Below are 25,749 nucleotides of genomic sequence, written 5' to 3' on the forward strand. Positions count from 1 at the left end.
CAGTATTGCAGAACAAGAGACCCCTGACCGTGAAATTGCAGAAGGTTCTCCCCCAACATTCCCAAAAATACAAAGCCAGGGCATTATAGGGCAACACTTATAAAACATGAATGGTTAGTTAGCGCAAATATTTTATCTGCTTAAAGGAGTACTCTGGTGCAGACTACTCCTGCTCCGTCCTGCCCGGGCTGCAAAAAAAAAAAAAGAAAATAAACCATCACTCACCTTCCTGGGTTCCCGCGGAGCGCCACTACAGCTGATCGGTCCTCCGGTCCATCTTCTTCATACTTTCGTGTGAACGAAGTATCACATGGCGCTCAGCCTATTATGGGCTGAGGCAGAACATCACGGCAGCCGGCGATAGGCTGAGAGCCATGTGATACTTCGTTCACACGGAAGTATGAAGATGGACCGGAGGACCGATCAGCTGTAGTGGCGCTCCGCGGGAACCCAGGAAGGTGAGTGATGGTTTATTTTCATTTTTTTTGAAGCCCGGGCAGGACGGAGCAGGAGTAGTCTGCACCAGAGTACTCCTTTAACTTACTAGGTTGTGCAGCCTGAACACAACACAAGTGTCAGCTTATTACTTAAATGAGATCGCAGCCAGACTTCTCCCTCCCATCCAGAAACCACAGTGGATTTGGTGCTCACCTGTCTTGTACTCCAATAACCACCACATCTTATTGATCATTTCTTCTACCAACCACCCTCTTATCGGGGTAATACAAGGCTTGACAAATTTCCTTTGAATCTAGGAGCCAGCAAAAAAGTTGGGAGCCAGGATATTTTATTTTTTAAACGACCAGTGCGATTTTTCAGTTCTTGCACCTTAAGCTGTAGTTTTAATGGTACCACTTTTGCAAAGAACTGATTTTTTTTTTATTTTTTTTTTTTTGGGATGCCATCAAAAATTAGCAATGGGTTTGGCAAGGAGTAGTCCGAGTTCCCCCTCATACATCCGTGCCACTGAATTGTCACTCTGGTAATACAGTGTGCCTTAGCCAGACTATTAGCAGACTGCCGATATCAGTGATCACAGCTATGCAATTGCATTTATCAGTGAAAGCAAACTTTGGATCGCTTATAATAGTCCCCTAAGGGGACTTAAAGGGGTACTCCGGGGACATTATATATGCTCTAAAGCCATGAAACTACTTGGGTATGATCCCTGTAAATCACCCTGCCTGAAATGCAGGACTCCTGTGGCTACTGTTGTCTTCTCTGGCTGCTTGATATTCTATGCCATCCTTCTCTCCCCTTGACTACATCTGAGCAGAGAGAGAGGTTCAGTGTCTGATTGGCTAAGGCTGCACACACCTCCCCGTTCTCATCACTAGTAAGAGGTGACGCGAAAGGGAGGGGCCTTCCCCTCGCAGTTGTAGGCCTCGGGATGGCTGTCCAGATCCAGCAGGAAATGGTCGCCTTGGAGACCCTTGCACAGTCCTTCTGGAATCACAACAGGAGAGTCGGTGCGATGGAAGGAAGAGATAAGAGACACACGCGCATGGCACACACCACATTTAGTCGGTGGAGAGAGCGTTTCTGTGGATGAGTGGGATCGGGGCAAAAGGAAGGTAGAACATTTTCTTCATGGAGATGGAAGGAAAGACAACCTTCGGAAGGAAGGACGGGATAGGGCGAAGGACCACCTTGTCCTGATGGAAAATGAGAAAGTGATAGTGGCAAGAGAGGGCCACAAGCTCAGATACCTGATAAATGGACATGATAGCAAAACAGAAAGACCACCTTAAGGAAAGGAACCTGAGGGAAACATCCCTTAGGGGCTGAAAAGGAGAACCCTGCAGTGCATCCAGGACCAAGTTAAAGTCCCAGGGCTAAGAGGAGAACGACAAGGAAGAATCTAATGGGCAACCCCCTGCATAAAGGTGCGGATATGAGTGTTGGATGTGCAGGGTCTCTGAAAAATAATAGAGAGTGCAGAAACCTGTCTCTTGAGGGAACTTATGGCAAGGCGTGCCTCCAAACCACACTGTAAAAAGCACAGAAAATCCGGGAGGAAAAACAACGTAGGAGAGAAGCCATGGTGTTTACACAACCTAAAAGAAGTCTGCCAGGTACAATGATAGATAATAGAGGAAGAAGGCTCAAGAGTGCGGATCATGGCACGGATGATCTAAAAAGCCGCCGGCCTTTAACCCCATAAGGACCAGAGCGTTTTTTGCACATCTGACCACATTCACTTTAAGCATTAATAACTCTGGAATGCTTTTACCTTTCATTCTGATTCCGAGATAGTTTTTTCGTGACATATTCTATTTTATGTTTGTGGTAAATTTTTGTTGATACCTGCATCATTTCTTGGTGAAAAATTCAAAAATTTGATGAAAAAATTGAAAATTTTGCATTTTTCTAACTTTGAAGCTCTCTGCTTGTAAGGAAAATAGACATTCCAAATAAATTATATTTTGATTCACAAATATTATGGGGGACGTTTACTAATCTAGTCTATTCTGGGTATGCTTATAGACCAGCGTATGTGGCAGTCTCCTGTCTATTGTGCTCCTAATTTATCAAAGGTCTCACAGCCCTTGATAAATTCTATGCTCAGACTTCAGGGTCTACAGCTTAAACTGCATTTAGACCTGCTCCAACATGGTCTGACATTTCAGCGTATTTTGGGCTGATGCGACTTGTCGCACTAAAGTCGCACTTGATAAATTCAGCAACAATGCATTTTCCAATGCATTTCCGTCTAAAATAGACTAGCATGCATCATGTTCTAAAAATCCTCTACAGCAAAAGTCGCAGAAAAGTCGCACATATTTAGACTGCGACTTTCTGTGTGACAAATTTAGAAAGGAAATTTAGAAAGGAATTACACGTTCGCGCAAATGGACGTATGCATACGTCCAAGCGATCTCCTGCTCTGCCGCGGGCAGCGCAGGAGATCGCGGGAGTCCCACCGCAGCTGCCGGGGCCGCGATCGCGCCGGTCCCGGCAGCATTAAACCCATAGATGCCGTGATCAGTTCTGATCACGGCATCTACGGTGTTTGCAGGGGGAGCGCTCTCCCCTGCCCATCAATCGCGGCGCCGCGATAAAATAAGGGGGATCGAGGGTGTCCAAGACACCCTCGATCCTCCTTGAAGAGATAGGAGTGAGGTGGCAGGGTTGCCACCCCTCCTATCCTTGCTATTGATCGGCGGAGCGGCCGACCAATAGCAGACTGGGGGCGGGGGGGTTAAAGTTCGGTTCCCCCCGCTATGCCCACCCATCGGTGTCCGGGCACAGCGGGGGAACCGTGTAATAGCGGCGGCAGCAGCGGTCACTTACCCGGCGGCGGCGGCTGTGATTACGGCGGCGGTGGAGGTAAGTATGACGCCGCGTGTCCAGAGTCTGTTGCCTAGCAACATCTGCAGGGCGACAGTTTAGAGAGTGGTCTCTAAACTGTCGCCCTCCAGATGTTGCAAAACTACAACTCCCACCATGCCTTGACAGCTGTTTGCTGTGTTGGCATGCTGGGAGTTGTAGTTTTGCAAGATTTAGAGCGGTTCAGGCTGGAGATCACTGACAGTGGTCTCTAAACTGTAGCCCTCCAGATATTACAAAACTACAACTCCCAGCATGCCCAGACAGCAGTTTGCTGTCTTAGCATGCTGAGATTTGTAGTTTTGCAACATCTGGAGGGCTACAGTTTAGAGACCACTGTCCGTGATCTCCAGCCTGAACCCCTCTAAATCTTGCAAAACTACAACTCCCAGCATTCAGGAACAGCAAATGGCTGTCTCGGCATGCTGGGAGTTGTACTTGCGTGCCTCCAGCTGTTGCATAACTACATCTCCCAGCATTCCCTTTGGCAATCAGTACATGCTGAGAGTTGTAGTTCTGCAACAGCTGGAGGCACACTGGTTGGGAAATACTGAGTTAGGTAATAGGTTCTATTACCTAACTCAGTATTTTCCAACCAGTGTGCCTCCAGCTGTTGCAAAACTACAACTCCCAGCATGCACGTTCTGTCAGTGCATGCTGGGAGTTGTAGTTCTCCCCCCCCCCCCCTCCCATGTGAATGTACAGGTTACATTCACACTGGCGACGGATTACAGTGAGTTCCCTGCTTCAAGTTTGAGCTGCAGCCGCAGCTCAAACTCCTAGCGGGAGACTCAGTGTAATCCGCCGTCAGTGTGAATGTAACCTAAAAACACTACACTAACATAAAATAAAGAGTAAAACACTACATATACACACATACACTGCCCCCCCCCCCACCACCACCCCTTCCCCCCCCAATAAAAATGAAAAACGTATCCTACAGCAGTGTTTCCAAAACGGAGCCTCCAGCTGTTGCAAAACAAAAATTCCCAGCATTTCCGGACAGCCATTGACTGTCCAAGCATGCTGGGAGTTTAGCAACAGCTGGAGGCACCCTGTTTGAGAATCACTGGTGTAGAATACCCCTATGTCCACCCCTATGCAAATCCCTAATTTAGGCCTCAAATGCAAATGGCGCTCTCTCACTTCAGAGCCCTGGCGTATTTCAAGGCAACAGTTTAGGGCCACATATGGGGTATTTCCGTACTCGGGAGAAATTGCCTAACAAATTTTGGGGGGCTTTTTCTCCTTTTACCCCTTATGAAAAGGTAAAGTTGGGGTCTACACCAGCATGTTAGTGTAAAAAAAACAACATTTTTGTACACTAACATACTGGTGTTGCCCCATACTTTAAAATTTCACAAGCGGTAAAAGAAAAAAAGCCTCCAAAATTTGTAACGCAATTTCTCCTGAGGACGGAGATACCCCATATGTGGGCGCAAAGTGTTCTGGGGGCGCACAACAAGGCTCAGAAGGGAGAGTGCACCATGTAAATTTGAGGTCTAAATTGGTGATTTGCACAGGGGTGGCTGATTTTACAGCGGTTCTGACATAGGTGCAAAACAATAAATACCCACATGTGACCCCATTTTGGAAACTACACCCCTCACGGAATGTAACAAGGGGTACAGTGAGCATTTACACCCCACAGATGTCTGACAGATCTTTGAAACAGGGGTCTGTGAAAATGAAAAATAAAATTTTTAATTTGCACAGCCCACTGTTCCAAAGATCCGTCAAATGCCAGCGGGGTGTAAATTCTCCCTGCACCCCTTATTACCTTCCGTGAGGGGTGTAGTTTTAAAAATGGGGTCACATGTGGGGGGGTTCACTGTTCTGGCACCACGGGGGGGCTTTGGAAATGCACATGGCCAAATTCTCTCTCCAAAAGCTCAATGATGCTCCTTCTCTTCTGAGCATTGTAGTTCGCCCCCAGTGCACTTCACGTCCACTTATTGGGTATTTCCATACTCAGAAGAGATGGGGTTACAAATTTTGGGGGGTATTTTCTGCTATTATCCCTTGTAAAAATTTAAAATTTGGGGGAAAACAAGCATTTTAGTGTAAAAAAAATTTTTTTTTTTTACATATGCAAAAGTCGTGAAACACCTGTGGGGTATTAAGGTTCACTTTACCCCTTGTTACGTTCCCCAAGGGGTCTAGTTTCCAAAATGGTATGCCATGTGGGTTTTTTTTCTGTCCTGGCACCATAGGTGCTTCCTAAATGCGGCATGCCCCCAGAGCAAAATTTGCTTCCAAAAAGCCAAATGTGACTCCTTCTCTTCCGAGACCTGTAGTGCGCCAGCAGAGCACTTTTCATCCCCATATTGGGTGTTTTCTGAATCGGGAGAAATTGGTCTTCAAATTTTGGGGGGTATTTTCTGCCTCCTTCCAAATATGACTCCTTCTCTTCTGAGCATTGTAGTTCGCCCGTAATGCACTTCAGGTCAACTTATGGGGTACCTCCATACTCAGAAGAGATGGGGTTACAAATTTTGGGGGGTATTTTCTGCTATTAACCCTTTCAAAAATGTGAAATTTGGGGGGGTAACACATTTTAGTGAAAAATTTTTTTTTTTTTTTTTTTTTTTTACATATGCAAAAGTCATGAAACACCTGTGGGGTATTAAGGCTCACTTAATTCCTTGTTACGTTCCTCAAGGGGTCTAGTTTCCAAAATGGTATGCCATGTTTTTTTTTTTTGCTGTTTTGGCACCATAGGGGCTTCCTAAATGCAACATGCCCCCAAAAAACCATTTCAGAAAAACGTACTCTCCAAAATCCCCTTGTCGCTCCTTCGCTTCTGAGCCCTCTACTGCGCCCGCCGAACAATTTACATAGACATATGAGGTATGTGCTTACTCGAGAGAAATTGGGCTACAAATTCAAGTATAAATTTTATCCTTTTACCCCTTGTAAAAATTAAAAAATTGGGTCTACAAGAACATGCAAGTGTAAAAAATGAAGATTTTGAATTTTCTCCTTCACTTTGCTGCTTTTCCTGTGAAACACCTAAAGGGTTAAAACGCTTACTGAATGTCATTTTGAATACTTTGGGGGGTGTAGTTTTTATAATGGGGTCTTTTATGGGGTATTTCTAATATGAAGACCCTTAAAATCCACTTCAACCTGAACTGGTCCATGAAAAATAGCGAGTTTGAAAATTTTGTGAAAAATTGTAAAATTGCTGCTGAACTTTGAAGCCCTCTGGTGTCTTCCAAAAGTAAAAACTCATAAATTTTATGATGAAAATATAAAGTAGACATATTGTATATGTGAATCCAAAAAAAAAAAATATTTGGAATATCCATTTTCCTTACAAACAGAGAGCTTCAAAGTTAGAAAAATGCAAAATTTTCAATTTTTTCATCAAATTTGGGGATTTTTCCCCAAGAAAGAATGCAAGTTACCACAAAAATGTACCACTATGTTAAAGTAGAATATGTCACGAAAAAACAATCTCGGAATCAGATTGATAAGTAAAAGCATTCTAGAGTTATTAATGTTTAAAGTGACAGTGGTCAGATGTGCAAAAAAGGGCTGCGTCCTAGAGGTGAAAATGGGCTGTGTCCTTAAGGGGTTAAAAAAACATGTGAGGTGTAAGTACTCACTATAACCCTTGTTATATTCCTTGAGAGGTTTAGTTTCTAAAATGGTGTCACATGTATGGGGTTTCTGCTGTTCTTGCACAATGGGGGATTTGTAAACGCATATGGACGCCGACTTCAACAAACTTTTCACTCAAAAGCCCAATGGCGCTCTTTCTATTCGGAGCACTGCAGTGCGCCTGCAGAGTACATCCACATATGGGGTATTTTCTTTTGCCCTATTACGCCATGTGAAAATGAAACATTTGAGGTAACACTATCAATATACTGTTAAAAAGGAGATTTCTTTATGCTTAAAATCTCTTTCTCGAAGGATCCATTGGGGAGACACAGACCATGGGTTTATGCTGCTGTCTCTAGGAGGCTTGACACTATGGCAACCAAAATAGTCAGCTCCTCCCAGCAGGATATACCGGCCTTCAGGCCCTGAGGTAATCAGTTTTAGTCCCAGAGCAATAGGAGAAGACTGACAGGTCAAGAAAAAAACACAATAGAAAGAAGGGTCCCGGCACTCAGAAGTTTTTGAAGTCTCAAAGGTTTTTATTTATGCAACATGCATAGCATACAAGGTAGGTACGCGTTACGGCTCAATAGCCTTTGTCAACCAGTACAGGTAACTGTTAGAATGCACCTTATATAATTACATCCGGTTCACAGGTACCACGTCACTAATTACTATCATTCAAAGCACATGATGTACTATGACGATGTATATATATGAAAAACAATATAAAATGAAAAAAGTAAGAAGACAAATCATTGATAAGAAATTTTTCATAGCGGAGATTTCCGTAGAGTGCAGATTCATTTTCCGCTCTGTAAAAAAATTAGCAAATAAACACATTAACTAATGCCATTCAGGTCAACATGTCCCTATAATAAACGTGAAAGTTCATAATCGCGGTTCATACCGCGCGGTTCCAGAGTCCCTAAACGGTGTATCCAAAATGCTTCCTTCTGGGTGAGTAATTTTTTAATGTCACCACCTCTCCGTGGTTGCATGACCTCATCAATCACCTGATACTGTAATTGTGATATGGAATGGTTTTTATTGCTGAAATGTGCAGGGATGGGGAGAAGAAGATTTTGGCATCTGATATTCGATTTATGGCGATTGATGCGGTCCCCCACCCGCTGGGTAGTCTCCCCCACGTATAGGAGACCGCACGGGCATTTTATTATGTATATGACATTACGAGATTGGCATGTGAAAAATTTGGTAATGGGGAATTTTTTTCCGGAATATGGATGTGTAATTTGGTTGCCTTTGATCACATTGCTACATTGAGCGCAGTTCAAACATGGATAAGTACCGGTGCGTTGTGTTCCTAAAAAACTTTGGCGACTTTTTTGTTTACCCCCAATGTCTGCTCTTATTAAAGTGTCTTTGATATTTTTAGATCGTTTATTGCAGATCAATGGTGGGGTTTTAAATTCTTCTATTTGGGGGTAAGATTTCTGAAGTATATTCCAATAATTTTTTACAATCTTATCTATTTTGAATGTAAGGGGATGGTATGTTCGAATGAATGGAATAATTTTGGTTTGCTTGTTACGTTTTTCTACACTATGAGGGTAGGAGGTAACGGTGGGTTGGAGAACTTTATTGGGGTAACCCCTTCTGCTGAATTTGTCCTCCAATTCTTTACATCTCACAGCACGTAATTCGGGGTCCGTCACTATCCTTTCTATTCTTTTTTTCTGAGAGATGGGAATAGATTTTTTCATGGAAGGGGGGTGGGCACTGGTGTAATGAAGTAAGCTATTTTTATCAGTGGGCTTGCGGTATAGATCTGTGCAGAGGCCTCCTTTTCCATCTTTCTGAATGAGTGTGTCTAAAAAACTGACTTGTCGTTGGTCAGCCATCATGGTAAATTTTAATTCTGCTCTTATGTTGTTAATAAAAGAAAAGAACTCATCCAGTGTCGCACGTGGCCCCTCCCAAATGCATACAATGTTGTCAATAAATCGTCGCCAAATAATGGCATGTTTTTTAAAAAGATCATGTGAGTACACATATTGATATTCAAAATGCGACATGTATGCATTTGCATATGGAGGGGCCACGTTCGCTCCCATCGCCGAACCCCTACATTGCAAATAGTATGTATCTTCAAACAAGAAGTAATTCTCTCTCAAAACAATATTCAACAGGTCAAGGAAAAAGTTTTTTTGTAACTCATTATAATCACTTTGGTCAAGAATCCACTTAGTGGCCTCACAACCCCTATCATGTTCAATTGCAGTATACAAACCAACTACATCAATGGTAACTAGCCATTAATAATGGTAACATTTCTGTGTTAGAAAGACGAGCTTTATCAGATCTGGCAGCTGACCGCAGCATTACTATAAAACCCGGTGACAAGGGAGGTTCTATTGTCATTATGGATACCACTTCATACAAGAAAGAGGTGATGCGGCAGCTGTCAGACACGGGTACTTATTTACCACTTGAAAATAACCCTCTGGGTAAAACTCAGAAAAAGATCAGGTCCATGGTAGAGAGACATAGGGACCTTGGGGTGATCGATGAAAAGATGTGCACTTATTTACAAATACAGAATCCAATAACACCTGTATTTTATATCTTGCCCAAGGTTCATAAAAGTTTGGTCGATCCCCCGGGACGCCCTATTGTCTCCTCCATGGACTCTGTACTTTCCCCACTTTCTGTTTTATTGGAGAAGATGTTAACTCCTTTGATCCAGAAAACTCCTGCATTTTTATTGGATACCGGTGATTTTTTGAAGGTGTTGTCAGGGGTAACAAACATAACAGGTGAAACATGGCTAGTTACCATTGATGTAGTTGGTTTGTATACTGCAATTGAACATGATAGGGGTTGTGAGGCCACTAAGTGGATTCTTGACCAAAGTGATTATAATGAGTTACAAAAAAACTTTTTCCTTGACCTGTTGAATATTGTTTTGAGAGAGAATTACTTCTTGTTTGAAGATACATACTATTTGCAATGTAGGGGTTCGGCGATGGGAGCGAACGTGGCCCCTCCATATGCAAATGCATACATGTCGCATTTTGAATATCAATATGTGTACTCACATGATCTTTTTAAAAAACATGCCATTATTTGGCGACGATTTATTGACGACATTGTATGCATTTGGGAGGGGCCACGTGCGACACTGGATGAGTTCTTTTCTTTTATTAACAACATAAGAGCAGAATTAAAATTTACCATGATGGCTGACCAACGACAAGTCAGTTTTTTAGACACACTCATTCAGAAAGATGGAAAAGGAGGCCTCTGCACAGATGTATACCGCAAGCCCACTGATAAAAATAGCTTACTTCATTACACCAGTGCCCACCCCCTTTCCATGAAAAAATCTATTCCCATCTCTCAGAAAAAAAGAATAGAAAGGATAGTGACGGACCCCGAATTACGTGCTGTGAGATGTAAAGAATTGGAGGACAAATTCAGCAGAAGGGGTTACCCCAATAAAGTTCTCCAACCCACCGTTACCTCCTACCCTCATAGTGTAGAAAAACGTAACAAGCAAACCAAAATTATTCCATTCATTCGAACATACCATCCCCTTACATTCAAAATAGATAAGATTGTAAAAAATTATTGGAATATACTTCAGAAATCTTACCCCCAAATAGAAGAATTTAAAACCCCACCATTGATCTGCAATAAACGATCTAAAAATATCAAAGACACTTTAATAAGAGCAGACATTGGGGGTAAACAAAAAAGTCGCCAAAGTTTTTTAGGAACACAACGCACCGGTACTTATCCATGTTTGAACTGCGCTCAATGTAGCAATGTGATCAAAGGCAACCAAATTACACATCCATATTCCGGAAAAAAATTCCCCATTACCAAATTTTTCACATGCCAATCTCGTAATGTCATATACATAATAAAATGCCCGTGCGGTCTCCTATACGTGGGGGAGACTACCCAGCGGGTGGGGGACCGCATCAATCGCCATAAATCGAATATCAGATGCCAAAATCTTCTTCTCCCCATCCCTGCACATTTCAGCAATAAAAACCATTCCATATCACAATTACAGTATCAGGTGATTGATGAGGTCGTGCAACCACGGAGAGGTGGTGACATTAAAAAATTACTCACCCAGAAGGAAGCATTTTGGATACACCGTTTAGGGACTCTGGAACCGCGCGGTATGAACCGCGATTATGAACTTTCACGTTTATTATAGGGACATGTTGACCTGAATGGCATTAGTTAATGTGTTTATTTGCTAATTTTTTTACAGAGCGGAAAATGAATCTGCACTCTACGGAAATCTCCGCTATGAAAAATTTCTTATCAATGATTTGTCTTCTTACTTTTTTCATTTTATATTGTTTTTCATATATATACATCGTCATAGTACATCATGTGCTTTGAATGATAGTAATTAGTGACGTGGTACCTGTGAACCGGATGTAATTATATAAGGTGCATTCTAACAGTTACCTGTACTGGTTGACAAAGGCTATTGAGCCGTAACGCGTACCTACCTTGTATGCTATGCATGTTGCATAAATAAAAACCTTTGAGACTTCAAAAACTTCTGAGTGCCGGGACCCTTCTTTCTATTGGATTCTTGCTACATTGGTCCTCGGGCACCAACTATTGGTTGCAGTGCCGACCTTTTTGGGATTTGGATTAAGAAAAAAACACAAACTGTCCGAGCAATCAGAGGAAAAGCAACTGAACACACCCTCGGACAGATAACTGAAATAAAAACACCAGAAAAAAGGGTGGGAGCTGTGTCCCCCAATGGATCCTTCGAGAAAGATTTTGCGGTAAGCCTAAAAAATCTCCTTTTCTCTGTTGGCTCCATTGGGGGACACAGACCATGGGATGTACCAAAGCCGTCACTTGGCTGGGTAAGGAATCAGACAGGTGGACTGTTGGACCACCGCCACCTGCAACGTCTTACAGCCCAGAGTAGATCTGGGATCTTCCTCTTGCAGCGGTAAGCTCCCGAATAGCAGACAGGATCCACCGAAAAAAATGGTGGCCGCAGAAGCAGGTTGTCCTGTATGACGACCTTCTGGAGAAACGAAAACAGGGAGCCACATTGCCGAAAGAAAAGAGAGACTGAGAGATAAGTCTGAACAGCCCTCATCACAACCAGGTTGTGGAAAAAAACACTTCCAGGGATGAGAAGGGACCGGACAAAAGGAAAGTAAGACTGTCTCCTCATTGAGATGAAAAAGTCAAAATCATCTCATGTAAAAAGGACAGACCTGGACGGAAAACAACTTGTCCTCGTATAAAACCAGGAAGGGAGAAAGGCAGGAGAGAGCTGCCAGCTCTGACACCCTCCGAAGAGAGGTAAGAGCAATAAGGAACGCCACCTTCCGGGGAAGGAGGCAAAGAGAAATGTCCCTGAGAAGTACAAAAGGGGGCGCCATGCAGAGCACCTAAGACCAAGAGTAAGTCCCAAGGAAAAGAAGGGGACTGAGAAGGAGGGCAAGGTGTGCCACTCCCTGAACCAGGTTCGGACATGATAATTGAACGCCAGGGGACGTTGAAAAAAGAAAGGAAAAGGAACGAACCTTTGACCCTTAACCCCTTAAGGACCAGGCCAATTTTCACTGTAGGACCAGAGCGTTTTTTTCACATCTGACCACTGCCAATTTAAGAATTAATATCTCTAAAACGCTTTTACCGAATATTCTGATTCTGAGATTGTTTTTTCGTGACATATTCTACTTTATTTTGGTGGAAAGTTTTCGTCGTTATCCAAAATTTCAAGAAAAGTTTGAAAATTTTGCATTTTTCTAACTTTGAAGCTCTCTACTTGTAAGGAAAATTGATATTCCAAATAAATTTTATTTTTATTCAAAAATACAATAAGTCTATTTTATGTCGGCATCATAAAATGGACATATTTTTACTTTTTGAAAAAATTAGAGGGCATCAAAGTAGAGCAGCAATTTTCAAAAATGTCATGAAAATTGCAAAATCTGAAGGGACAGATGTTACAGAACTACAACTCCCAGCATACCTGGGCAGTATAGGTATGCTGAGAGTTGTAGTTCGGCAACATCTGGAGGGCTACAGTTTGGGCACCACTGTAACAGTGGTCCCAAAACTGTGACCCTCCAGATGTTGCAAAACTACAACTCCCAGCATGCCCAGACAGCCTTTGGCTGTCTGGGCATGCTGGGAGTTGCAGTTTGGCCTTCCTAGTGGTTGCCACAGTAAAGATCACATTATTTTCACTTTCATTCCCCCCCACGTCGCTTCCCTACCTGAGCCAGGATCCAGCAGTCTGCAGCGAAGATCAGCTGTTCCCAGGCATCTTCTCCTGCAGGTACCGACCTCCACCTTCTCCCCATGATCCCCGCGACGTCCAGGGGTGGGCAGAACGGGGGGTTGCCATGGCAACCCAATGTCCTGCTCTGCCATTGGTCAGAATCAGTTCTGACCAATGGCAGGAGATAGGAGGAGATCACAGGACTGCAACCTCACTCCTACCCTGCAAGATGATCTGGGCTGTCACTGACAAGTCAGATCATCACTATTTTCCTGGCTGATCGGGTCACCATAGACCCGATCAGCCCGGAATAGCAGAAAATCGCATGTCTGAATTGACATGCGATTTTCTGCGATCGCCGACATGGGGGGGGGGTCTCAGGACCCCCTCGGCGTTTGCCTCGGATGCCTGCTGAACGATTTCAGCAGGTGTTAAGCAGGAGTCCTAACGTGGGAGGCGGCCCTGGAAGAGGGAGAGATTGACCTGGTACGCGGGTCTGGAGAGCAAGAGCAGCGACCATGGGAGCGTCCAACTAAAGGAGTGACGCGAGTTACAAGCTGGAGCAACGGGGCGATGCCTGTGAGGGGAGCTTCCGTGCCTCCACAAGGGGGTGAGACAGATGAAACATTCCTACGCTGCGAGAGCATCAGAACAGAGGGAGAACGGGACCCTCCGTGTAGGGAGGACCTCTTCAAGGCAGTCACCCCATACCGGGAGACCTGAGCCAAGTCGGGGAATACCCAGACCGGAAGGATGGCTGAACCCACAGGGTCTGGGAGGGCATCCTGAGTAGAAATAACAGGGGGTTCTGGGGGAGCAGTGGTGCAGGCAGAACAAGTGGGTTTAACAGAACATGTAATTTCATGTTACAACTCTTAGAGTGTAAAAGGAAACCAGGAACCTAGTCATCTGTTAGAGGGAGGAACAGGTCTGGGCTAGGACAAGTTAAAAAAAAAAAAAAACCCAGTCTGAGCCCCCAAGGCAGCTGCTGTGAATTGTTTTTTATTTTTTACACTCTGGCAGGCTGAGGAGAGATGCAGAACACTGCACCAATGGCAAGATGGGACCATACTAAATCAAGGGCGCTGTTGAGTGGCCCTGAAAATTTCCCTCCGAGAACCAACAGATAACTATCCCCGACACAGAGAAGCACCGAAGGGCCGGTGGGAGGATCTAATGCGCCCCAGCCTGCTGAAGTAAATGTAGCTGAGTAATAATGGTGCCCGCTCCTGGCCCCCAGCGCATATGCACCGCATATGCAAACTAATGGGGAAAGGAGCGGGCGGAGTACCTCCGGCAGCCTCCGCTGCCGAAGAAAGAATGTGGGCCGTGGGAACAAGTTCCCGCTTAGAGAAACACGACGGGCCGGGTGGGCGGTGCTAATGCGTCCCGGCCTGCCGAGAAAATGCAGCTGAGGCGATAATGGCGCCCGCTCCCAGCCCCGATAGAGGGGAAAGGAGCGGGCGAAGTACCTCCGGCAGCCTCCGCTGTCGATAGAGAGACATGATAGAGCGCTATGTGCGGCCGGGCCGAAGAAGCACCCGTAGCACAAAATGAAAGTAACCACCGTGGCTTAGTAGCAAGCCGCTATAAATGTACAAACACCACTGCTCTGTCCCCCAGCCTTATAATAAAGAAAGGGACCCCCAAGTAGACAAAAAGGAGGGGGGGGGGGGGGGGAAACCCTCCTGGCCTGACCTAATGTAATAGTGGGCTAAATACTGGGGGTCTCAAGAGGTTGAAAATCCGCCGCCTGATAGAAAAAAAGGGGGGCGGGAATACTCACCTCATGCTTAAGAACTTACCTCATGAAGGTTTCCCTATGAAGTCTTCAGAATGTAGTCTTCAGTCAGCATTATCACCTGCAGCAAGCCAAGCTCATAGCGAAGCTAACAGGGAGGTACGGGGACCCGGACCCATGAGGTTCAGTACATCCAAGATGCCTGCCACCTCTCGCAATGGGGAAACAGTGAACCGCAGTTCCTGAGTCCCCACCTAAAAACAGAAAGAAAAAGGAATAAAAGAACTAACACATTCCCTAACTAGGAAAATAATAAATATGAGACCTGGTCTGGAGAACTACAGACCAGTGTCTAGCTCCTTAGACATTAGCTGAAACTGATTACCTCAGGGCCTGGAGGCGGGAATATCCTGCTGGGAGGAGATGACTTTTTCGGGTTGCCATAGTGTGAAGCCTCCTAGAGACAGCAGCATAAACTCATGGTCTGTGTCCCCCAATGGAGCCGATAGAGAAAATCTAATTTTTCACTTTTACAGCCTACAGTTCAAAAAACCTGTGAGGTAGAGATGAGCGAATTTACAGTTAATTTGATTCGTCACTAACTTCTCGACTCGGCAGTTGATGGCTTATCCTGCATAAATGAGTTCAGCTTTCAGGTGCTCCCGTGGGCTGGAAAAGGTGGATACAGTCCTAGGAGACTCTTTCCTAGGACTGTATCCACCTTTTCCAGCCCACCGGAGCACCTGAAAGCTGAACTAATTTATGCAGGATAAGTCATCAACTGCCGAGCCGAGAAGTTCGTGACGAATCGAATTTATTGTAAATTCGCTCATCTCTACTGTGAGGTGTAAGTACTCACTGTAACCCTTGTAACATTCCTTGAGGGGTGTAGTTTGCAAAATGGTGTCACATGTGGGGGTTTCTGCTGTTCTGGCATCATGGAAGGTTTGTAAATGCACATGGGGGAGACTTCAATTCCAGCAATATTCTCTCTCCAAAAGTCCAATAGCGCTCCTTCTGTTCTGAGACATGTAGTGCGCCAGCAGAGGACTTAACGTCCACATATGGGACATTTTCTTAATCGGGAGAAATTGGGCTTAAACTTTTGAAGTCCATTTTCTCCTATTACACCATGTAAGAATGAAAAATGTTGAGTAACACCATAATTTTAGTGTTAAAAATCTAATTTTTCATTTTCTCGTCCAAGTTCAACGCAAACCCGTCAGACACCTGTGAGGTGTTAAGGCTCACTATACCCCTTGTTACGTGCATTGAGGGGTGTAGTTTCCCAAATAGTGTGAAATGTGTTTTTTTTTTGTTTTTTTTGCTGCTGTTCTGGCACCCTGGGGACTTACTAAATGCAACATGCATTTTACAGAGCATTTTACGCCAACATATGGGGTATTTCCATACTCAGGAGAAATTGCGTTAGACATTTTGGGGGTCTTTTTCCTTTTACCTCTTGTGAAAATAAAAAGTATGGGGCAACACCAGCATGTTAGTGTAATTTTTTTATTTTTTTACACTAACAGACTGATGTAGACCCCAACTTTTTCTTTTCATAAGGGGTAAAGGGAAAAAACGCCCCCAAAATTTGTAACTCAATTTCTCCCGAGTACGGAAATGCCCCATATGTGGCCCTAAACCAATTTTTTGAAATATGACAGGGCTCCGAAGTGAGAGAGCGCCATACACATTTGAGGACTAAATTAGGGCTTGCATAGGGGAGGACATAGGGGTATTCTACATCAGTGATTCCCAATCAGGGTGCCTCCAGCTATTGCTAGACTTCCAGCATGCCTGGACAGTCGGTGGCTATCCAGAAATGCTGGGAGTTGTTGTTTTGCAACAGCTGAAGGCTCCGTTTTGGTAACACTGCTGTACGATACGTTTTTCATTTTTATTGGGGAGGACAGAGTAAGGGTGTGTATATGTAGTGTTTTATAAATTATTATGTGTTAGTGTAGTGTTTTTAGGGTACATTCACACCGGTAGGGGTTTACGGTGCTGCGGCGGAAAATTTGCCGCAGCTCAAACTTGAAGCAGGAAACTCATTGTAAACCCGCCCATGTGAATGTACTCTGTACAAACCTCCAGCTGTTGCAAAACTACAACACCCAACATGCACTGACAGACCGTGCATGCTGCAAGTTGTACTTTTTCAACAGCTGGAGGCACACTGGTTGGAAAACCTTCAGTTAAGTTCTAACTCCGTATTTTCCAACCAGTGTGCCTCCAGCTGTTGCAAAACTAAAACTCCCAGCATGTACTAATTGCCGAAGGGCATGCTGGGAGATGTAGTTAAACAACAGCTGGAGGTACGCAACTACAACTCCCAGCATGGCGAGACAGCTGTTTGCCGTTAGTGCATGCTGGCAGTTGTATTTTTGCAAGATTTAGAGGGCCACGGTTTAGAAACCACCGCACAGTGATCTCCAAACTGTAGCCCTCCAGCTGTTGCAAGGCAACTCACCCCTGCCACCTCACTCCTATGCCTTCAGGGGGATCGTGGGTGTCTTGGACACTCCCAAACCCCCTTATTTAATGGGTCACCGGAGACCCGTATGACCCGGAAATGCTGCAGAGGGGGGGACATGTAAGGGTGTGTATGTAGCGTTTATTTTTTCTTTTTTTTTCCGTTAGTGTAGTGTTTTTAGGGTAAATTCACACGGTTGGGTTCACAGTGAGTTTTTCTCTGGGAGTTTGAACTGCGGCGGAAAATTTGCCACAGCTCAAACTTGTAGAAGGAAACCCAGTGTAAAACCCCGCTCGTGTGAATGTACCCTGTACATTTAACATCCCCCTCAACCCCGCTGCACCCGATTGGCCAGGAATCGTCACAAATCCCACGAGATGCCTGCTGATAGATATCAGATATCACCAGTCATCCTAGTCCGATTAAAACCGGCGGGCGGTGGTGATCGGAAATAGGGAGGGCGTACAGGTAAGCCCTCCGTCCTTAAGTACCAGGACGCGAAGGGCGTACCTGTACGCCCTCCGTCCCCAACAGGTTAAGGTGAAAAAGGGTCTGAGTCCTTAAGGTTTCCCTTTATAAAGGCTGACATGAAAAGAACCACAGAATCCCTATGCATATGCCCTCTGAAGCGGTCATAGCAAGTTTGGGGGAGAGGGTGGCAAAAGTGTGTGGACTCAGAATCTGACTACACAGGATTGTTTAGTAGTCTTTGATTTCGGTGGAGCATGAGGCTAGGGATGCTGAGGGTAAACAAAATGGAAAAATTAAAGTTATATAATGGCCAGAAATAGCGCTCTTGGAAATCATGACCACAGAACTGCGTTTTTAGGTTTTTAACGGGTATAAACGTAATGGATTACTTTAACATTCAGCAATTATATTTAAAAGTATTCTATCAATTCTACTTTTGTATTTCATAATATAATTCCTTACAAAACAGATTCTTCTTTGTCGTGGTCAGCAGAATATGGTGGGTGATTATTTCTCAACTTAGCATTTTGTTTTCTGAAGAAATAAACAAATCAAGTTTCACTTATTGACAAAAGAAAAAGGACATCATAAATACAGTTGAATTATTAAACTATGAAGACCATAGACATCCATATTTCCATCTTACAGTATGACCGCAAGTACAAAACATTAAGAATGATTTTTTGGCTTACAATGCAAAGATGAAAATGGATGGGAAAGGTGCTATCAATATGCTTTTTTTGTACATAAATCTAAATTGAAAGAAATTTGTTAAGCTGCGTTCACATAGCCATCAAGACCTGTCCCATTCTTCTCCCATCAAAAAAAGAAAAACGAAAAAAAAAACGATAACGGATGTAATCCGTTTGTATCAGTTATTGTTCAGTTAATAAAGCAAAAAAAAAAAAATGTTTTCTACTGAGCATGCTCAGAAGTAAAAATGGATCAAAAAACGGATTGAAGAAAAAGAATGCAAACGGATGACATTAAAGGCTCATCAGTTTTCAATAAACTTCAATGTAAAATTTACTGTATCCATTTTTTTCCTATTCTTTTCTCCGTAAAAAAAACAAAAAAAAAAAAAACGAAATGAGCGCAAATGGGTGCAAACGGATGTGAAAGGATTGTAAAAAAAAATAGGGATTATTTTACAAGCAGCAAAAATGGAACCTAAATGGGGGGGTGACTGGGACAGACGGCCGTGTGAACGCACCCTAATACCAATGAAGTTTTCATTTGTTTCCTTTTACTTTTTTTAGAATATCAAATACAATTTTCCACAAGATGCAATCTTGTTAACCCCTTAACGACGCAGGACGTATATTTACGTCCTGGGCCGGCTCCCGCGATATGAAGCGGGATCGTGCCGAGATCCCGCATCACATCGCGTCGGTCCTGGCGCTCATCAACGGCCGGGACCCGCGGCTAATACCACACATCGCCGATCGCGGCGATGCGCGGTACTAACCCTTTAGAAGCGGCGGTCAAAGCTGACTGCCGCTTCTAAAGTGAAAGTGACCCGGCTGCTCAGTCGGGCTGTTTCGGGACCGCCGCAGTGAAATCGCGGCGTCCCAAACAGCTGACAGGACACCGGGAGGGCCCTTACCTGCCTCCTCGGTGTCCGATCGGCGAATGACTGCTCCATGCCTGAGATCCAGGCAGGAGCAGTCAAGCGCCGATAACACTGATCACAGGCGTGTTAATACACACCTGTGATCTGTGTAAAAGATCAGTGTGTGCAGTGTTATAGGTCCCTATGGGACCTATAACACTGCAAAAAAAAGTTAAAAAAAAGTGTTAATAAAGGTCATTTAACCCCTTCCCTAATAAAAGTTTGAATCACCCCCCTTTTCCCATATAAAAAATAAAACAGTGTAAAAAAAAATAAAAAGAAACATATGTGGTATCGCCGCGTGCGTAAATGTCCGAACTATAAAAAATATATCATTAATTAAACCGCACGGTCAATGGCGTACGCGCAAAAAATTCCAAAGTCAAAAAATGCGCATTTTTGGTCACTTTTTATACCATTAAAAAATGAATAAAAAGTGATCAAAAAGTCCTATCAAAACAAAAATCATACCGATAAAAACTTCAGATCACGGTGCAAAAAATGAGTCCTCATACCGCCCTGTACGTGGAAAAATAAAAAAGTTATAGGGGTCAGAAGATGACATTTTTAAACATATACATTTTCCTGCATGTAGTTATGATTTTTTCCAGAAGTGCGACAAAATCAAACCTATATAAGTAGGGTATCATTTTAACCGTATGGACCTACAGAATAATGATAAGGTGTAATTTTTACCGAAATATGTACTTCGTAGAAACGGAAGCCCCCAAAAGTTACAAAATGGCGCACCGGTCCCGGCAGCATTAAAGGGGGTTATCCAGGGGAAAACATTTTTTTATATATCAACTGGCTCCTGAAAGTTAAACAGATTTGTAAATTACTTCTATAAAAAATTTTTTATCCTTTCAGTAATTATGAGCTTCTGAAGTTAAGGTTATTCTTTTCTGTCTAAGTGCTCTCTGATGACACGTGTCTCGGGAACCGCCCAGTTTAGAAGCAAATCCCCATAGCAAACCTCTTCTAAACTGGGCGGTTCCCGAGACACGTGTCATCAGAGAGCACTTAGACAGAAAAGAACAACCTTAACTTCAGAAGCTCATAAGTACTGAAAGGATCAAGATTTTTTAATAGAAGTAATTAACAAATCTGTTTAACTTTCTGGAGCCAGTTGATATATATAAAAAAAAGTTTTTCCTGGATAACCCCTTTAACCCCCTAGATGCCGTGATCAATCCTGATCACGGCATCTATGGTGTTGACAGGGGGAGCGCTCTCCCCCTGTTCTCCAACGGCTGGTTGCTATGGCAGCAGAAGGTCAGATCATGACCTCCTGTATGTCTGCTACGGAAGCCTGTGAGATCCAGCCAGAGCCAGAGATACAAATTTATTGCAGCATAGTATAACCTGTAAAAAGTGTAAAAAAATTGTAATAAAAAGTTCTTCAATAAAAGTATGAAGTGTAAAAAAAAATAAAAAAATGCCCCTTTCCCAATAAAAGCCCTTTATTTTCACCAAAAAGGATCAAAAACACAAATCATATACATAATAGGTATTGCCCCATCCGTAATGACTTGTGCTATAAAACTATAATGTAAATTATCCCACACGGTGAACGCCGTAAAAAAAAAACATTAAAAAAAGCGCAAAATTCGCCAATTTTGCTACACAGTGGAATCAAAAATAAAAAAAAGTAGCACATAGCACAAAAATGATACAAATAAAAAGAAGAGCTCATCCCACAAAAAATAAGCCCTTACTCAATGGCGTCGGACAAAAAAAAACATTACGGCTGTTGGAAAATGAATGGCAGAAAAATAATTTTGCTCAGAAAAGGAAAAAGAACATAGAAAGCTATATAAAATGGGTATCGCCATAATCGTACTGACCCACAGAATAAATATAACATCACTTTTACCGCACAGTGTACATAAAAAAAAAAATTGAAACGCCAGAATTTTTCCAGTTTTTCAAAATAAAATGCTGCATGTGTCAACAAAAATGCACCACTTATATAAAGTACAATATGTCACTAAAAAACAATCTCAGAATCCCTCTGCTCAGAAAAAGCATTCTACACATGTCAAATAAAAAATAAAAAAAGTAAGAGCCTGGTCATTGAGGTAAAAAATGGGTCCGTCCTTAAGGGGTTTAAAGGGGAATTCCAGGAGAATTTTTTTTTTTTTTTTTTATATCAACTGGCTCCAGAAAGTTTTGTAAATTACTTCTATTAAAAAATCTTAATCCTTCCAATAATTATCAGCTGCTGAAGTTGAGTTGTTCTTTTCTGTCTGGAACAGTGCTCTCTGCTGACATCTCTGTCTCGGGAACTGCACAAAGTAGAAGAGGTTTGCTATGGGGACTTGCTTCTACTCTGGACAGTTCCCGAGACAAGTGTCATCAGAGAGCACTTAGACAGAAAAGAACAACTCAACTTCAGCAGCTGATAAGTACTGAAAGGATTAAGATTTTTTTAATGGAAGTAATTTATTATTAATGGAACCCTAAACATTGAGGTCTGGCTTACAGAGGCCAAGGCAATATTTTCTGAGAAAGCATATTCACAACTGAAACCTACACCTTCCCTCAGAGTAAAACTCCGGGAACTCACTTATTGTAATATACATTTTTTTAACTTGTTTTATTTACACTGAAGATGCATATAGTAATTACAATACAAATGAGAAAAGTCGATCCAGACATGTACACTATAAGAATGTTAAAACAGTGGTAGGTAAATGCAAAAAACATTGTGCTGTGTCACTATAAAACAACAAATACAACCATATAACCATAGAGAACAAAAAAAAAAAGCATAAAGTGCAAATGCCTCCCCATATGGCTCTCCACAATAACCATAAGTGTCTCTTGTCAATACAGGTCCTATCAGCTAACATAATAGGGGGAGGGGGCAACGTACATAGGAAAGTCTCATTTCAGATGTCCTGGTTTTGGACAACGGCGGTGCTGATCTACCATCTTTTTATATTGTATGAGCGGATATAGGTCCACTTCCAGGGTCCCCTAGCAAAGACAAGTGTCGACCAACACCTTGGGGTGGAAAGCCCACTCCCCGGGATCTGTGGAGATGCGGCTGAGAAAGTCCACCTCCCAGTTTTCCATGCCTATAATGTGGACTGCCGACAGAATGGGAACGCAGCGCTTTTCCCAGGAGAGAATCCTGGACACCTCCGCCATTGTAGCCACGCTGCAGTTCCCATCCTGATTGATGTACGCCACAGGCGTGGCGTTGTCCGTCTGGATCTGGACCGAAAGGCCGCAAAGGACAGTTGTGTCCTGAAAGATTTGAATCACAGGCTCGCATCGGTCGTCAGGACCTGCCAATGACCAGCAAAAAAGAGCGCCCCAAAAGAATGAGGGGAGAACAAAGTCACCAGAGGAGAAAGCGGCAAACCCAGAGAGAGAGAAGGACCCTGTAGTTGAGGGACAGGGGAGATTGATCCCAAAGGGACAGAATAGCTAAGTAAAGAGGGCGGGAGTGAAACTTCGCAAAAGGGAACACTTCGATGGCTGACACCATCCTCCCCAGAACTTGCATGCAAAATCGGAGAGAAACCTGTTAAGGGTAATGGAGGATTTTGACTTCTGCACTCAGAACATGACACTTGTCCCTTGAATTGGAGGACTGGTAACGCCAAGGATTAGGACGGAGCCAGGGGGACTTGGCAGTGTTGACAATTCATTCAAAGCGAGACAGAGTGTCGAGAGTTATCTGAAGACTTTGAGAGGGAGCCTTGACAAGAAGGTCATCCAAATAAAGGAGGACGGTCACCCCGTGGAATGCATGCCCGCCACCAAGACCTTTGTGAACACACGAGGATCAGTGGCAAACCCAAAAGGGGGAGGGCCACAAATTGAAAAATGTCCCTCTAAAACAGTGAAGCGGAGAAACTGCTAATGAGCCAGAAAAAAATCGGCATGTGCAAGTAGGCGTCCCAGATATTTACTAAAGAAAGGAATTCTCCCTGTACCACCTGTACATAGGAAAAATGGACTGATAAAGTAGCCGGAATGGAAGGCCTACCTAACCCACTAAAGCGCCATCCCTGCGGTGGGGAATGTAAGCCCTGGTCAGGCCAGAGTGGGAACAACTAAACCTTGACACGAATGCACCTCAGCAATGGCACTGGAAAGCCAATGGTACTCCCCTTCCTTGAGGGAAGGGGAAGGGGGGGGGGGGAGGAGAGAGAATGCCATGTCTGAGAGCGCCCTAGTAATATGCAAGGTCACCCACTGAATTCCTTGTACTAGAAGCGGATCCTACCACAAACCAATGGGATGTCACCTGTGCAAGCGGATGTTGTTGCCAAATAAGGTCCATTGCACCTGCAGGGACACAAATTTGGTTGTCTACCACCGGAAACAGGATACAGGATGCAGAATCCAGAATGCAGCCCAATCGAAACCTGGGAGCATGGACAGATAACCTCCTGACAACACAAGCATGCTGTGGTGCACCAGGACTGCAGCCGTGGATGTGAAAGACATCACATCCTCCATGGGCAGTGCAGAGGGTTTAAGAACAACAGTCAACTCTGATATAGCAGGGTACGAAGCTGCATCCGTGGATGCGGCAGACATTGCAACCTCTAAGGATGGTGTAGAGGGTCCAAGGTACGACGGTCAACTCTCACTCACAGTGGGAGTACCGGAAGAGCAGCTGCAGCAGAAGAACCAACCTCTATGGATTGTGTAGAGGATCCATGGTGCATCAGTCAACTCTCACTCAGAGTGGGAGTACCGAAAAAGCAGCTGTAGCAGAAGACCCAACCTCTATGGATGGTGTTCAGGGGCCCTTGTACAGCGTTCTACTCTCACACACAGTGGAGTACCGGAATAGGACTGCACGTCCTCCATGGGAGTTGGAGGGGACCACAACCACCCACGAGGCGTTCGCAAAAAGTCGATTGCCCACAAGGGTGCAACGCGTCAGTCCCTTCACTCAGGAAGTGGAACGCTGGGACTGCAGTTGCGGACGAGGCGGACGCAGTAAGGGTGGAGAAGGGAACAGGCTTAATGTTATTCCCTGGGCAAACATGCAGAGAAAATCTATGCAGATGTAGTCCTTGGTAGGATCTAAACCCCAGTCCCCAGGTTTGCAAGGCAACAGCGTTAACAACTGAGCAACTGTGCAGCCCCTGGCGAGCAACAGAGATTACTGTCCCAAAGACTGAACCTTCAGCAAAACTGCATAACTCAGCGAAACATATATATATTTTTTTAATACACTTTTAGGAGGAATCATTAGATTCTTCAGAATCTATTGAACTCCATTGCTCTGCAATCCATTGATAGAGCATGGCTGGACTAGGCTCTATCAATGACAGAGACAGTGGATCGCCCGCCCGCAATCGCGCTGCAGAGGGGCGATCCACCCCACTAGCCCACCAGGGAGCATTCACAGCTTTGACAACGGCCATCTATAGGGTTAATAGCCAGCCGCGGCGATAGCCGCAGGCTGGCTATTAGCAGCGGCCCCCAGCTACTGAAAACAGCTGGGGGCTGCAAAGTATGGAGTGGGCAGGAGTCCGGAGCCCGCTCCATACAGACTGCTGAGCGCCGCATGCTGGCTATTCGTGGCGGCACCCGGCTACTGAAATCAGCCGGGGGCCACAGAGTACGGAGCGGGCACGAGTCGGGAGCCTGCTCTATACACCCAGAGCGCCACCGCGCTTGTCAGGTCCGGCCCCTGCTTGCACGAGCCGGAAAAATTCACCTGCCCGGCGCCCGGAACTGCATGTCCCGGGCGTTGGGAGATATGAATTCCACATCCCTAAAAAGATCGATTCAAAAATATTTTGAATTGATACAGTATCGCCAAATGAAAAATCACGATAATCAAGTGAATCGATTTTTTTTTACACTCCTAGTAAAAATAGAAATATTGCACAAAAACCCACTATAAAACCTATAGAGAGGTATATAAAGGAAAAATAATTCCCTCGTAGGAAGGAATAATATGTATCAATAATAAGTATATAAGTATGAGAAATACTGTATATGTACATACGTGGGAAATTGTACATATTCCTGTTCTAGACAATGGAACTTGCGATTACTTCACAACATAAGTTCAAAGGACATACATCAAGAGTCCCAGATATAAAATAATAGAAAAAGAAGAAAGAAAGAATTATTAAATATACTGAAGCAGAGGAAGATAAGAAACAACTAAACAGCAACAAAGTATTGAAGAAGCAAAGAGTAGCATAGGTTTGATAATGTTTCAATAGTAAATAGACACATATTGGCGTCTGTTTAGACCTTGTGGTACTCAGGTA

The 25,749-nt window shown here is 43.9% G+C and overlaps 1 protein-coding gene across 6 annotated transcripts in view; it reads right to left on the reverse strand.

The window, feature by feature from the left end:
- The window catches only part of LOC130365641 (centromere protein C-like), a 322,002-nt gene that overhangs the window by 123,205 nt on the left and 173,048 nt on the right, over nucleotides 1-25,749 (reverse strand). For all 6 annotated transcript variants that reach the window (XM_056568882.1, XM_056568886.1, XM_056568883.1 and 3 more), the window contains exon 14: nucleotides 18,340-18,411. In XM_056568882.1, the coding sequence (XP_056424857.1) occupies nucleotides 18,340-18,411 (72 nt within the window). The remainder of the gene's footprint in view (nucleotides 1-18,339; nucleotides 18,412-25,749) is intronic.

The sequence above is a fragment of the Hyla sarda genome, chromosome 1, assembly GCF_029499605.1.
Source record: "Hyla sarda isolate aHylSar1 chromosome 1, aHylSar1.hap1, whole genome shotgun sequence".
Lineage (NCBI taxonomy): Eukaryota > Metazoa > Chordata > Amphibia > Anura > Hylidae > Hyla > Hyla sarda.